The 15,448-nt window shown below is 29.3% G+C and overlaps 1 protein-coding gene across 3 annotated transcripts in view; it reads left to right on the top strand.

The window, feature by feature from the left end:
- Positions 1-13,774, top strand: part of LOC129921389 (putative ferric-chelate reductase 1 homolog) — a 28,422-nt gene extending 14,648 nt beyond the window's left edge. Inside the window, exons 2-12 of one of the 3 annotated variants that reach the window (XM_056003196.1) lie at positions 4,280-4,569; positions 4,639-4,796; positions 4,860-5,031; positions 5,092-5,245; positions 5,310-5,461; positions 9,309-9,465; positions 9,528-9,754; positions 9,817-10,060; positions 10,121-10,233; positions 12,907-13,038; positions 13,110-13,772. In XM_056003196.1, the coding sequence (XP_055859171.1) occupies positions 4,282-4,569; positions 4,639-4,796; positions 4,860-5,031; positions 5,092-5,245; positions 5,310-5,461; positions 9,309-9,465; positions 9,528-9,754; positions 9,817-10,060; positions 10,121-10,233; positions 12,907-13,038; positions 13,110-13,247 (1,935 nt within the window). In that variant the 5' untranslated portion in view covers positions 4,280-4,281 and the 3' untranslated portion in view covers positions 13,248-13,772. Of the gene's footprint in view, positions 1-4,279; positions 4,570-4,638; positions 4,797-4,859; positions 5,032-5,091; positions 5,246-5,309; positions 5,462-9,308; positions 9,466-9,527; positions 9,755-9,816; positions 10,061-10,120; positions 10,234-12,906; positions 13,039-13,109 lie in introns of all 3 variants that reach the window. The other 2 variants (XM_056003194.1, XM_056003195.1) reach the window with 2 other exon arrangements.
- The last annotated feature ends 1,674 nt before the right edge of the window (positions 13,775-15,448 follow it).

A 15,448-nucleotide genomic window follows, 5' to 3' on the forward strand; every position in this document is an offset into this window, starting at 1 on the left:
GTAAAAATCCTAGTATCAAATACTATTCCACTACTATAGGTATTGCCTAAAACGGGTGAAAAAATTCAATAGTATGATATCGATAGATACTAGCAGTGTATCACAAGCACAAGTACAGGGTTTTTTTCAGTCACCAGGTGGTGTTACGATAGGTGGACCAACAAATTAAAATCAATGACACCCTTCCCTGTAGCAAAGCATTTTAAATCATTTTTTGGAGTCAAATAATTTCGGTGCTTCCGTTTCAAAATATTTACTTTTTGAATCCATGATATATTTTTATAGCATGTAATTTTTGCTAAATATCTCTCTCACTTTCTGTAAAAGTTATTCATATTTTAAAACACCGCACCCGTTGAATCATAAAATGTAATATAAATGTTTGAAAAATGTGCAATTTTTATCACTGATTTTTTTTAATTATAAGAATTATTGTATAGCTTTTAAATTTAAACTGTCGTGCTGAAAACCATTAGCGATGTTTGTTATTCAGAAAACTGAATAATAATGATTTAATTTAAGCTAAAGAGCTTATTTAACACTCAAAATATTTATTTTTTTTGTGTTTTTACTTGAAATTAAGTTCCAGGTAATTTGAATGATTTTTAACTGGTAAAACTTGTCAAAAAAAATGTTTTCATATTTTCTTATAGGTAGGTTTGATTTTCCGATGCTATTTTTTTCGAAAGTGAAATTGATTGAATATTATCAAACTCTTCTTCGGATTTTGGTTTGTCCGAATATACCCTTTTTGACGTCTCATGTAAAAAATAAAATCGTATTTCTTTTTCTAATTAAAAATTAAGAAAAATTAGAAAATCCAACCAACAAGCAAAAGCTTATGGTATTCCCCGCCTATGATTCTATTTTAATTTTATTTGAGTGAAAAAGTGTATCCTACAGAATCATTCGTCTTAAACTTGATACTTTTGGATTTCCACCAAGCTTTATTTGTTGGGTAAACTCATATTACGAGAACCAAGTCAACAGCTTCTGTTTCACTTCTCCATATCCAAACCTATTTAAAAAAAAAAAAAAAACAAAAATTACATTAAAAACAATTAGCATCAATTCTTTTTTTCGACTATAATATTTTCTGTATATAACTTCTATTCCAGTCAATGACCGAGTAACAGAGGGATATTAAATTACCTATACGTGCAAAAGCAATTCATACATATACATTAAACCGCATACTAAAATACATATATTTTTTTACATTCAAAAATTTTACCGACCTCATTTTATTAACGTTTGATAAAAATAAAGTGGTCACGTTCCCAAACATAACTAAATGTAACCACAAATAAATTATTATTAACTTCATTTAAAAAAGGAAGTTGTTCTACTTTTGACCCAACAATCGACACGCACATATATATAGTTTGTCCTAGTTATTTGTCACTTTTCCTTTTTCACGCTAAGACTTTCCTCAGTTATAGGAATTTCTTTTTTATTTGTTTATAAATTGAAAAAAAAGATTGCCATTGAATGATAAAGAAAATTTATTTGCTTAATAAGTTATGAGGTGAATTGATGTGAAAATGAGGTTTCTTGATTCATTGCTTTGAAGAAAATTTATAGTTCTTAGCTCTAAAATGAGTATTGTTGGAATCAATTATTATTCGCAGGTTGTTTAGTCTATATTAGGATTTTAAGTATTAAAATAGAACACAAACTTTTATATTCACTTTTAATAATCTCATCTGAATGCAAGAACGATGTAAGTTGATTTTAAAATTTTCGATATAGCTAGTATTTTGAGGGAAATATAAAGTAAAAGAGTTTGGAGAATATCACTTCTGCACTTTTAATTCATTAAACCTTCAAACTATATTAAATGTAATTAGTATTAAATTCCTCATTATGTGCCTACGTAAGTTGTATGTATTTAAAACACACCAATTGGTGCCAAATGGTATTTGCTTCACGTATTTTTAATTATGTACCTATTTGAAATATGTTTATTTATATTGTCTCCCCATAAGAAACAACTTAATTTTTTTTTGTTTCTTAAATACAATCAATTAAAACCACACATAAAAACAAAAAAACAAACAACTAGTTAAAACTAATTGCCAAGTATTTGTCTTTATTGTCATTATGTGTCTCAAGATACCATAAGTCCTTGTAACTAGTTAACTAAATCAAAGACACTGGTATAAAATGGTTCGCTGTGCAGATAAGTCATTTCGTATTCACTCAAGCGTGCATTCATGGTCACAGTCTGTGGTCTTGCTGTCTTGTGTCCTCCAAGAGTCACTCCCAAATTTACGCAAAACCCAAGTCATTGGATTTACTGATACCGCAATGCAACAATGTAATTACATATTTTTTTATATAAACAAAAACATTAGTTAAGCCACAAAATGTTGCATTGCAATGTGATTTCTGGCAAGAAAAGGCATTTGTTTGTACATTTTATTACTAAGTAGGAACTAACTTTTTCTTTTTTTTTGATTTTAAGCCAAAATGATTACAATTTTCAAAATCATTTTAATTTCCCAACTTAATTGAATGAAAATTTTAAATAACTACATACAAAATTACTCCTTGTGAAAAGATGTGTTGATATAGTTAAGTTCATATACATATGGTGAATGAAAGCACTCGCGTTACTTTAATAAAACCTCTGAACACAAATTATAAAAGAAATAGCAAAATGTAGGTACTGACATTGATTATGTTACTGAAATCGTTTATTTTTTAAATTATATTTAGCAGTACCTTTAATTGTATGGAGAAATTAGTATTTGTAGTATTTACTAATGATACTTGTATATACAGCAATCCTAGTTATTTTATTTGCATTTAATTTGATACCTAAAACTTGAAAATCATGCGGTAATTGTAGGAACAGCGTATCATCAAAGTGGGTCACTGTGGTGTATCCGCAACTTTTCTTTTTTAATAAAATATTAAAATGATTTATGAAAAATTATCTATCGCTGAACAATTAATCAAACCAATTATGTTTTAGTTGAAATTGTCGGCTCTTTTAAATGATATTATGTACATTATGTAAGTAAACATAAAAAACCTCGAAATTGGGAGTGATACAAAACATTTTTTTTATGTTTTATGATTTTTGGTGCAGTAAAGTAATTGTATTTAGACTCATATAAAAGTGAAATAATTTTGGTATAATGCTTTGAATAAAGCTTCAATTATTTATTTGGAGGTTGTGAGCGGGAATCTAAAGCTTTCCAATGTATTTTGTAGCAGCAACCAGGAGAAATTATCAATTTTTTTTTATTTAATTATTGCTTTATATTTTTTACATATGAGCTCTAAAAGCTATTTCAGCTGTTTTTTTTTTTCAATTGGTCTTAGAATGCGTAATAAATAATGTACAAAAATCATATTGATATCAAAGATGGACTTAATTTGCAGTTGGTACAATGTAAAAACATTGCATAACGGAACTATGGCGCTGCTTGTGTTGTTTTTTTTTTATTTTCGATTTTTTAAAATTTTTCTCTGATAACCTAACAAAAAATATTTTTTTACTTTTAACCTTTTAAGACCAATGCAAAAAACCACAATTTTACAGATTTTATCTGTTGCAGGTTTTCCAAAGTAGGTATCGTAAAATGTATGAGTTTTCTGCTAGACTTGTGATTCCTTTTTTCTTTATTATTCATTTCTTTTCGTCATTTATACAATACTATATGTTTCTCACACATTTCTCAAAGAAAATAATTTTTAAACCAACCAAAAAAGATATACATTTTTTTAAACACATTTCCAAGGAATGACATTTCTTCTAAAAATAAAAAAACTTTACCAAGTTTCAACAGTTATTATTTCCAGAGAAATTAGGATTAATATGAGTAAAGGCATACCAAAGTACTTTGCAGATAGAGCTTTACTGTAAAACATTTTTTTGTTTTTGAATATACCCAAAAATCAGCCCGAAATTTTCCTTATCCTATTCCGGGGCACCCTGTATACCTTTGTATAAGCCATGTCTCTTAACAAAAATTAAAGAACATTTTTCAAAATTTTGATTTCCATTATTCTGTGTTTAAAAAATAGAATTCTGAATTTACATAATAATAGCTATAGAATAACGACTTATTCAGAAGTTTCTCAAATGGTTCGAAACCCAAGTTTTATTTTATCTGCATGCATTGCACAAATCATTGCTCTTAAATAGATTCGGCTGAGTTCCATTTTAAGAAACTCAGGTCTTGCCTTTCGAAACATTTTCTATAAATTTATAGTTGTTCAAAAACCTTTTTTTTAATAAATTTCTTCACATTTTTTTTTATTTCAGAAATGATTCAACACATATACTTAATTGCTATTGTCGCAGTTTTACTCAAATCATGGACACCAACATCAAGTCTTCCACATGGTGCTCCAGAAACAATATGTGACACAATGCTGCCATATCATAGTGGCATAGAGCCGTCAAATTCGGTGCCACCCTTTCGGATAGAACCATCCGCAGCGATGATTGGTCAAGGACAAACTTTGAGGGTTGACATTGTGGGCGCACCAGAAGGTCTTAATTTTGGCGGCTTTATGATCCAAGCTAGAAATAGAAACCCACCTTATCAAATTGTAAGTATTCTCTTAGATTTAATATGTATATCATTACTTTACCTATATTTAAATATTCAATGCCTTTAGTTGGGACAATTTAATCCTACTGCAGATGGTTCAGCAAAGCTGATGAATTGCGAAAATTCAGTAAATAATTCAGCAACTCATTCCAATGCCAGTCCAAAGCCAGTCATTAGTTTGGAATGGCAATGTCCAGTCGACTTCCTTGGTCAAATTGTATTCAAGTGAGTATTACAGTCATTTTTTTTTAAATCTTTTGATTTGTTGATGATAAACGTATTATTTAGTTCCACAGTCGCACAAACCTATGATACATTTTGGGTTGGTATTCCATCAAATCCAATTCAAGTGGTTAAACGCGAAATTGCTCCTTCAGTTATTGGTATATCAAGTACCCGTCCTCCCCTAACAAACACAGTAAGGAATTATGTGCCTGAACCCGAGAAGGAAGCAGCAGTGGTATGTAATTTAATAAAAGGCTCAGTAGAAATCCGAACATTTAAATGGAAATATTTGTAGCCTAAAGTAGATGATCCATTTTACAATGGATGTGCAAGAAGTAAAACATGCTTTGGATTCCCAGATGGATGTGTTAAAACTAAATCATGTGTGGCTGTTGGATCAGTTATTGTCCGTGGTGATATTTATGAATTCGAACTTAAGGGTGCAACAAGTAAGTTGCAAAAGAATTTGATCAAATAAGAGTTTATTTTAATGAATTTTTAATTTAATTATAGACGAACCAGCTTATCTTGCATTAGGATTGTCAACTGATGATAAAATGGGTGATGATTTGGTGACAGAATGTATTGTACAAAATGGCAAAGTCGCATTATTCACATCGCTGACGTCTGGAAAGCCAAACTATGGAACAACCAGAATTGGAGTTGTAAGTAGTAACTTTATTTTCATAGATAATTTGTTTTAGCATTATTACAAGGCTAGAGAAGTTTAAGACCATCTCATAATAAATCTTGCTAAATGCTAAATTCACTTTTAAATATAAATCCGAGCATACTTATTGTTCTTGAAGTGCTTTTCCAAAAGCTGCGGTTTCTTACACCCTTAAATTTTCACTCTCAAAAATTGCTTTCGGCTCATTTTCTACAAACTTTTGTTAATAATTTTTTTCCGGTAAATTGCTTCAATAATCAAAAATATCAGTAGAATATAATCACTGACAGTAAGTTATAGTTACTTTCGACACTTAGGCGATTTCATTTAATGCGTTTAACCACAGAAAAAGTCATCAAAGTGTTATATTTCCTTTAGATCGGATGATCAATAACTTGCCGAACCGGAAAAATATAATTATTATATTTGCGGCCTGTGTGGTAAAGAGTGGTGTAGGGTCACTTTAATAAAATATCGATAAGCTGATCAATTATACATACAACATAAGTATTGATTTTCATAGGCAAAAAACAAAGATAAAATACCAACTAACAAATTTGGATTTGAAAAATAGTCATTCAAGTTTGTGATTTGAAATCGACAAGGATATCAGCTCTTGATTTAAAAAAAAAATATTAAGAACAATTTTTATTTATTCATTTTTTTCTATTAAAAAATAGAAATAGAAATAAAATATATAACAACGAAAATAAAAAACGTGTAAACAAAAGTTTTTATATAACGATCTGTTTTGGGTACCAAATCAATTTTAATAAAGCTCTTAATAAATAGTTTGTGATAAAAGATTAATTGGTGTTAATGAAGCATAACATAATTCTACTTTTTTCCGGAATTAAACGTTTTGAATTATTAAAAATAACAAGAATAAAATGTATGTAAAAGTAAAGTCTTCAAATCAACATCATCCTTAAATATCTAATCTTTTACTGTAATTTAAAAAACAAGAATTGTTAAACCTAGCCCTTATGCCACTCCGACAATCCTTACAAATTTATAAAAATACACAAAAAGTTAATTTAATAAAAATGTTAAGAATTTTTTTGTATGACGGGCTTTAATTAATTTTTTTTTTTGCGTACGTTTTCTTATTCCTTCAATTTTGTTCAGTGATAATTTTGTTGTCTTCATCATTCAGTTTGATCATTTTTTACTATATCCTTTGTAATTTATTTTATTTTGTGCGGTGTAGATTGTCCCCTAACCATTTGATTTGCCCTTATTTGATTTCCTGTATAAAAAGGAACTTCTAGAATAAAAAATGAAAATCAGTAGAGTCATTAGAGCTAAATTTTAAACGATTTAGTAAATTGCTAAAGCCATTTAGTAAGGTTACTAAGTTAAAAATCGGTAGGTATGCTTTTTGTCTTAGTAAGTTAGTAGAATGGCTTGAGAAATTTACTTAATCGTTTAAAATTTTGCGCCATTAAAAAAATAATTATGTATTTATAAAATTTTTTAAACATTTTTCAAAAAAAAGAAAGAAATTTCATCCAACACTTGAAAATTAAATTTTGAAAAAAATCATCAACTTGCTTTTAAAACATATGTAGGTATGTAGATTTTTCAAAAATAATTTTTGAAATATTAAAAAAAAATCGTTTAAATAGGCTTTGGCATTTATCGTTTGCGTGAGATTCAGAAATAAAAAAAGGTTCAATGGAAGGTACCTACCGTTAATACGGTTTAATAAAATATTTTTTATTTTATTTAAAATATAGAGCCTTATTTGTAACATTATACACAAAAATTTTAATCGTTAGAGCCGTTTTTGAATCAACTGAATTTTTTGATTTTAGTTAGATATGTATATGAGGCGTTCAGAATAATAATGGGTCAAGGTTGAATGTTTTAAGGTCTTCAAAATTAAGAGTTTCATTTTATATTAAATATGTAGTATGAAGCAAAGCAATTCTGGAGAATAGAGTTATTAATCTGTGAAACATTTATTTTAAAAGTGCCTTTAGTTCTTGAGAAAAAGCTTCTCAAAGTTCAAAATAATGCACAAATTTCAAAATGGACCTGACCCGTTTTATTATTTTGAACGGCTCATATGGCAGGTACCGTTAGTTTTGGTAATAAATAAATAAATTTAGGCCGTAGATATGGAAATACAGACAGACAGAATTGCAATGCTCGTTTTAACTTTTTCAGGACGACCGAAGGTTGGGACTTTACTTGCCAATTTTGAATATTTACAATCAATTTTTATCGAATTTTTAAGCTAAATTCCTTAAAACCACAGTACACATAATAAGGTAATATCTTCCGAACGTTGTCAAAATTTGTTTGTCACAAATGGGCACCAATCTGTCAGGTCGGGCTTTAATTTTTATATTTCAATCGCAGTTAATCGCAGTATTATATTTTGTTAGCCAATACTTACACCGTTTACAAAATAATAAAGTAAGAGCTTGCTAAACAAAAAAACGTCTTTGACTTAATATTACTTATTTTTTATTTGTTTCAACAAAAATAATGTGCACCAAATCGATAGAAAATGTTGTAACGAACAATTATTAATAGCTTTAGCTTTATTTTTTGTCGTAGGACATTCTGAAGCCGAGTTATTCCCAAAAAACGATATTTTTGGGTGTTTTCGCACCGGTTTTGCATGCGTTCATTTATCAATTGCTCGGCTATCTTTGGTGATAAAGAGTTGATTTTTTCTTTAAAATGCAGGACATGAATAGGGCTACAAAATAGGTTAGAAAAATGTCAATCATGATACAAGCTTTTTTCGAAATAATGACAAAATGTGTTTTTTAACAACAAGAATTTGACTTTAAATGGCTGCCATTTTGTATTTACTCACTCAAATACAATGAAATTACATACAACGATAGAAAATATTATAAGAAAGAGAATGTATGTATGTTTATTTTTTGTTCTACGACAATCTGGAGCAAAGATATTAGCTTAGAAGTAAAATATCCCAAAAAATGCATTTTTGTGAATAACTCCGCTAAAAAGAATGATCAGGTGGTGAGAAATTGGGTTTAAGCCTTTCAAATATACCCCTATCGATCCATGAAATAAAAACTGACGGTCCCTTTGTGCGCAAGGTTAGGCCCTTTTTTCGTCATCAAAGTCAAAAGTTTGCTTGAAGTCTATATCTAAAAAAATGGCCTCATAAGTCAACACATACCTATTTCAAATGATAAAAAACTTTAACCCTCTTGGGGCGCCATCTAGTGTCAAAATAAAAATCTGAAAAATACAATTGGATTTTTATTTTATTATTTACAAACAGTTTTTCCACTTAGGAACTTGATTCTCGAAAAAAAAACTTAAATAACGAACGCCCTAATGTACATATGTACCTACGTGTAATTTAGCGATATTTTGGGTAAATCTTCTTCTTCCTTTCCATTCTGTTCTGTTATGATCTCGATTTCGAAGGGATCATTACTCTCCCGGTTTTCTATTGTTCCATTTCTGTGGCCAACTGATAGTGTTGGAATAGATTTATCAAATTCGTTTGATACGTCAGCTGGTGTGCATCAGGGATGTATCCTAGTTCTAGGTCCGATTTTGTTTTCTTTATTTATTGACGCTGTCTTTGCTAAATAATTTTCCGGGAGTAGCGTTTTTGAGAAATCCTAGTAAAAGTATACTATGCTCTACGCAGATAATTTTGTTTTGTTGATGGATAGCCCATTCACATAACAGTTGCAAATCTAATTTATATACAAATTTTCAAACAATTTTCATTTAAGAAGATATTGCAACTTTAACACGAATTTTTTCTTTCATATTTCTTTGTCCATTGAATTTCCTGATTTTTTTTTTCTTATGAAAACTTGTTTTGTCTTTTTTTTTAGCCCCAAAAAAACGCCAAAATAGTTGATTCATCACTCATCGATGGTAAAATTTATTGTAAAGTCCAAAGGGACATACTAACAACTGTTCAAGGCCAAATGTTTGATCTGATGAACAATCAATATTACATTATGGTCGCACTAGGAAAAAGCGTTAAAGGTGAGTTTATACTTTCCATTTGCTTCTTAAGTTTTATTTTCAAAACCTGTTTTTTTTTTCAGATAATGGTGCTGGTTACCATGACATAGGTCGTATAGTTTCCGGAAAAGCAATCATACTTTCTGATGTCCAAGATCTCTCTGGATCATCTAATATTTTACTTCGACTTCATGGTGCCTTCATGGTAACTGCCTGGATTGGAACGACATCACTTGGAATACTTTTGGCTCGGTACTTTAAACAGACCTGGGTTGGTAGCCATACTTGCGGAAAGGATCAATGGTTTGCGGTAAGAAAGTCATATTCACTTTTTTCTGTTTCTTTTTTAAAGCATTTATTTTTCTTACTTAGTGGCATAGAATATGCATGGTTACAACATGGGGCTTGACAATGGCTGGATTTGTGATAATATTTGTTGAAATTGGAGGTTGGTCAGCTGCTCGCAACCCACACGCTATCTTGGGTGTGATAACGACGGTATTATGTTTTATTCAACCTATCGGAGCAATATTCAGACCCGGACCCAACGACAGAAAGAGGCCAATTTTCAACTGGTTGCATTGGTTAGGTGGAAATTTAGCTCATATTATTGCAAGTATGTGAAATTAGGGTTTTCAACTTAAGGAAGATTTTAAAATGCTTATCTCTCTCATAGTTGTTGCAATATTCTTTGCGGTGAAATTGTCCAAGGCAGAACTTCCAGAGTGGATGGATTGGATTTTGGTGGCATTTGTTGCCTTCCATGTTATTGTTCATTTAATATTTTCCGTAAGTATTTTCTATGTCGAAAGGTATTTTTGTTTTACAGGAAAAGGAGATGAGTATTAAAAGCATTTGTAAATATTGAATATGGTCAGAATTAAAATAACCTTGGTGGTTGCCATTGATAAAAAAAACACTGCAAACCAATAGCTTACAATACAATTTTGTTCCACTTAGTTTTAAACTTTTAACCCAGTCAGTTAGTCCAAAAAATGTATAAACAAAATTGTTCATACTTTCGAGAATTGGCTAGTCTTTTTCCATGAAACTCTTCAAGAGATTGTTAATATACCTACATACATTTTAGATGGTATGATGGAATAGATGATCTTACATTACATATTGACTTTGAGTTTTTATGATTTTAATATTTTTACTCCAGTTTTGCTTTTTTTTTGTTTTGTTGCTAAAATGTTTAGTACTTTTTATACAGAAACTTATTCAATGCATATGAAAAAAAATCGTAAAACGGTAAAAAACATTATTTTAAGCCAAATTGAATCCTAAAAAGTATGGAATTACTTTTTCCTATTGAGATGCATTTTAAAAAAATATATTTTTAAAATTTAATAATAAAATAATAAATACCTAATAAAAATTTGCTGAATCGAAACTTAAATAATTTTATGTTGAACTTAAACTCTTATTCTCTACTTTTTCTTCTGTTCAAACTGTCACATAAAAATTTATGTGGAACTTATATGCCTAAGTTTCGATTCAGCAAAGGGCTTTTAATTGTGTATTCAATTTGTTCCTTCAAAAAAAAATTTCAAAAGTTTTTTAAAAATCCAAAAAATATTTTTTTTAAATTTTACTTCTGACTTACCTGTATAAAAATAAATAAATTTATTTTGTATAAAAAATTTCGTTGAAATTAAATTAGTCGTTTGGGAGAAAATCTAATAAGAAAACGGTTCTATGGTAGGTACCGTTAATTTATGATTTAAAAAAAAATATAATAATGATTTCATTAAAAGATAGACCTTGTATAGCAGGTGGCCATGGCACAGAGGAATAGATGGATGACTTCAGAGCCAGACATCGTGGGTTCAAACCCAGCGGTCGGCTCAGAAGTTTTTTCTAAATCGCCAGCTTAACTGAAGCCACCTGTGCGATAACATGAGACAATTTTCAACTATGTCTCCTCCTCTGTGCCACGTAGTTCAGTGTTGTATGTTCTTCTCTCGTTCTTTCTCTCTTTGTCTTTCTGTGTTGTATTAATGTCTTGTGTTGTATCAGCAAAATGGACCTAGATTCCGAAGCTGCAGTGTTTCTAGTCCGGAGATTTATCTTCAGACTAGTTTAATATGTAATGTAATGTAATGTAGACCTTGTATAAAAACTAACATTGGATGTTTTTAGCAAAATCGTTAACCGTAATTTTTGGTAGAAAAAATTAATTCCAAAACCCTTTCTTGAGAGTCGTCAAAAAACGCTACACACCAAGTTTGATGTTAATCGGTCCACCCGTTTAGGCTGTCGCTGTAGCCGTTTGAAAAAAAATTATTATTTTAAATTTAGAAAAAAATTCAAAAATGTTTCTAAAAAATGTATACCTAAGCCTTTTTTGAAGGAATAATCCTTATTAAAACAAAGTTTCAAGAGCATTCATTCAAACTGCCTTCTCTATGCAGACATTTTTCAGAATGTAAGATGCACGTAGCACGTGCAATTCTTGTTCCGTCATTTTAAATTAAAGATATTTTGCATAGTAATTATTTGATAACGGTTCTTTTTATAAGTTTTGATACGTGCAACTGTGGAAAACTCCATCTGAAAGTAAATCGAACAAGGCCTTAATTATCCTACCCCACCACTGGATAAATAGGATATTTGAATATATGGTTTTGCACGATTGGTATCGACTAAGAATTTAACCTTCTCACCAAACTTCCCCTTTTTTTGAATACGCTTAAAAAGGAAGAGCAGGGGGAAGTGATTGTTTAACCAGCTTAAAAATGTATATTGATGGAATCCGGCCATATTAAAATTATTTTTTTTTTTTCAGTGTATTTTTTAATGCTGGTAGTTTTTTTTTCGGAAATAAGAGAATTTGGAACTAGTACCTACCGAATAAAACGTTATGTGTGCCTATAAAATTTAGTTTAAGTGTACATTTGGTATAATATGACCCATTAATGAAAAGGGTATATTCAAATATTTATTCCAGAGGAATGAAATATTTGTATGTTCAATTAAAATAAATGTTTTTCAGTGGCTCCGAAACAAATTTTCATTTTTAAATCTTACTGTACCTATATTTCTCTTGACAAAAATCAGTCTTTCACCTTTGATATTCAAATAAACGATTTGCAATCCTTCGTTATCATGCCAGATGTAACTTAATTTCGTTCCCAAGGTTCAAAATCTTACATCTTAACTATAAAAACTTATTTCCACGCGAAATATTTCGAATTTAAAATTTTATGTTCATACCAATCAGAAAAACCACAGCTCCTATTTTTCCTGAACTATAATTTCTAATCATTAACTACTTATGAATCCTTTGGTTATCTTATTTTGTACAGAAACAAAAGTGATTAATGTACTATCTCTTTTCTTATCACAAAAATTTATCCCTTATTTGTTGTAAATATTGTGCTAAAAGTTGCTTTTTCTAATACTAATTTTGTGTTCAAAGTTTATTTGAACAGATTTAACTATAAGCCCCGTTAATAGGTTTTTTATTGTTCACAGGTTGGAGGCTGTATGGCTGATCGGCAAATTAGCCAAAGAGTTAACTCATTCCCAATGGGTGATATGTCAGGCAATAGGAATGGTATAAAATTAGAAAGAAAAATGGATGCACCGGTAAGTTTGAAAATGAAATAAAGTTTGAAAATAAAATATTTAATATTTCTTTTTCTAATTTATAATTACAGTTCGCTAGTTTCCGGAAGGGACTTTTAAGTGTTTACATTATTATGCTGATTTTCTTCGTTGTTGTGTTAGATATTATCGTCTGTTTGGCACCAATTGATCGAGCTTATGATGAACTCAAAAGCAAATTGGCAAATTAGTCTTTATAAACTTTTCTTTTTATAATCATTTTGTATCTAATATAATTAAGTTATTTTTGTTATATCTCTTTTTGTATAATTTAAGTTTTTGTTATACAAAATGATGGTTGCACGACAATTTTTGTAAGATTGCAAACATTCTAAGAATCAGTTAGTGAAAAAAAGTAAATAACAACAAAAACAACAGATGAAGACGAATCATATAAAAAATGCTATAGACTATGTTTACATACCGTTTTCACTTTTTTTGACGGGATAGTTTTAAATGGCCAGATTTATAAAACTAGAAACTAATCTCATGAAATGGATGTTAATTCAGTTTTGTAGCTTTATTTAAACTTAAAACCAACATACTCTATACATCTTACCACTGTTGACTTTGTTTGCATTCTTAGAATTAGTTTTTCAAAATTGATGTGCTACCATAAATGTTATTCTCACAATATAATAAGTAGTAATGTTTTTTTTTTTTTATTAAAATTAATATTATCAAATTCGATACCTGTAATCAATCGTAGTACATATTGTATAGTTTGTTTATTGTTCTTTTGTACAGTTCTAATTTTTGATAAAAAAAATATATTTGTATATATAGAGCTTTAAAACTAAGTTTAAGAATAATCCTAATTTATTTTATAACAAATAAATGTCAATTAAAAATTACAATCACTGAATTTTCAATTTGAATGGATAAGTAAATTAATTTCATACATTCAAGCTTTTGAAAAAAAACATTGATATTATTAACATTGTAGGGAATGTTATGAGATATTTATAAAAAAGCCTTCAAGATCTCAACACCTTCATAATTCTAATGTTTTTGTTTTTAACAGGGCAACAAAAGCATCTTACTATCACCCCTATTACGATTGTCAACTATCAATTGAAAGTTGATAAAAAATAAATTTCCATCTCTCATTATCTAATTTGCAAAAAAAAAAAAAAATTAAAAACAAAGAATGATGCCAACGGTTATTATTTGAAATTTAATTAAAAAAATCCATTAAAAATGACCAGTTTTCACCCAAATTAGATTTGAAAACACCAAATTTCAGTATTTATCAACTATCAAATGATAGGTGACAAAAACAGTACAAAAACAATAACTAGAGGCATTTTTCTCAAAATGCGTTTTCTTCGCACCGTGCAACATAGCTCAAAAAACGAATGAAGCTATTGACTTCAGCGACAATCAGTCGTTTACTCGTTAACTAATTGGCCAGTGCTTATCACCTTTTATTTCATTGGCCATTGCATGAACCTAAAAGTTTAGTAAAATTTTTACAATAAATATTGTTTTTAACCGACTAACAAAAAGGAGGAGGTATTCAATTCGCTTGTATTTTTTTTTTTTTTTTTAATGTTTGTTACCTCATAACTTTGGACAGAGTGAACCAAATTTGATAATTTCGTTCAGTTCAGGCTATAGAAACTATGATATACCCCATAAAACCCAGTTTTGATCTATGGAAGTCGGTTTTATTTTTTTGATAAAAATGATTATAAACAATTTGTTTATTTAAAGGGCTGCAGAACCACAATTTTTTTTATTTTTTTACTTCAAAAAAATTGTATTAATATTTAAAAATGTCAATAATATAAATGTAGCTGGGTCCGTAGAAATTTCCTCCCTTGACTTAATATGATTTTCTAATAAAGCGATCACTTTGGCGTATGTGCAATATTTTATGTTATTAAAATCATTCAAGTTCTTGTCACTAAAGACTTATTTTTATTTTTATTTTTTTAATGAACATTTTAGGACCTATTGCGTATTGAAGCATCCAAAATTGCCAAGTAGCAACATTTTTCGACAGGAAGATTGAGCCACTGTGACTGGTCGACTGTCTTTCTTGTGCGATAATCTCGAAACCAAATTTTTTGATTAGGTGTCTATTTCTCGTCAAGCTTAATCAGCTACATCTTTAAACTTCAATATGTCCGTCCCATCGAACGTCACGAATAAAATTTTAGTATTTCTGAATTATTCCGATCACAAACAATATTTCCCAATTAAGGCTCCTGGTACCTTCAATTCGTCCGATTGCTTTCTTATTGCTTTCAAATTTTCTACTGAATATTCTTTCAGCCAAAAATTTGCTGTCGGCTCTCAGTTTAAAGTAGATACAAAACGATTCGTATATATAATTAATCAAAATACTTACTTTTTACATTTTACTCTATCTTTTAAGATAAAGAGT

This window comes from Episyrphus balteatus, chromosome 1 (assembly GCF_945859705.1).
Source record: "Episyrphus balteatus chromosome 1, idEpiBalt1.1, whole genome shotgun sequence".
Classification (NCBI taxonomy): Eukaryota; Metazoa; Arthropoda; class Insecta; order Diptera; family Syrphidae; genus Episyrphus; species Episyrphus balteatus.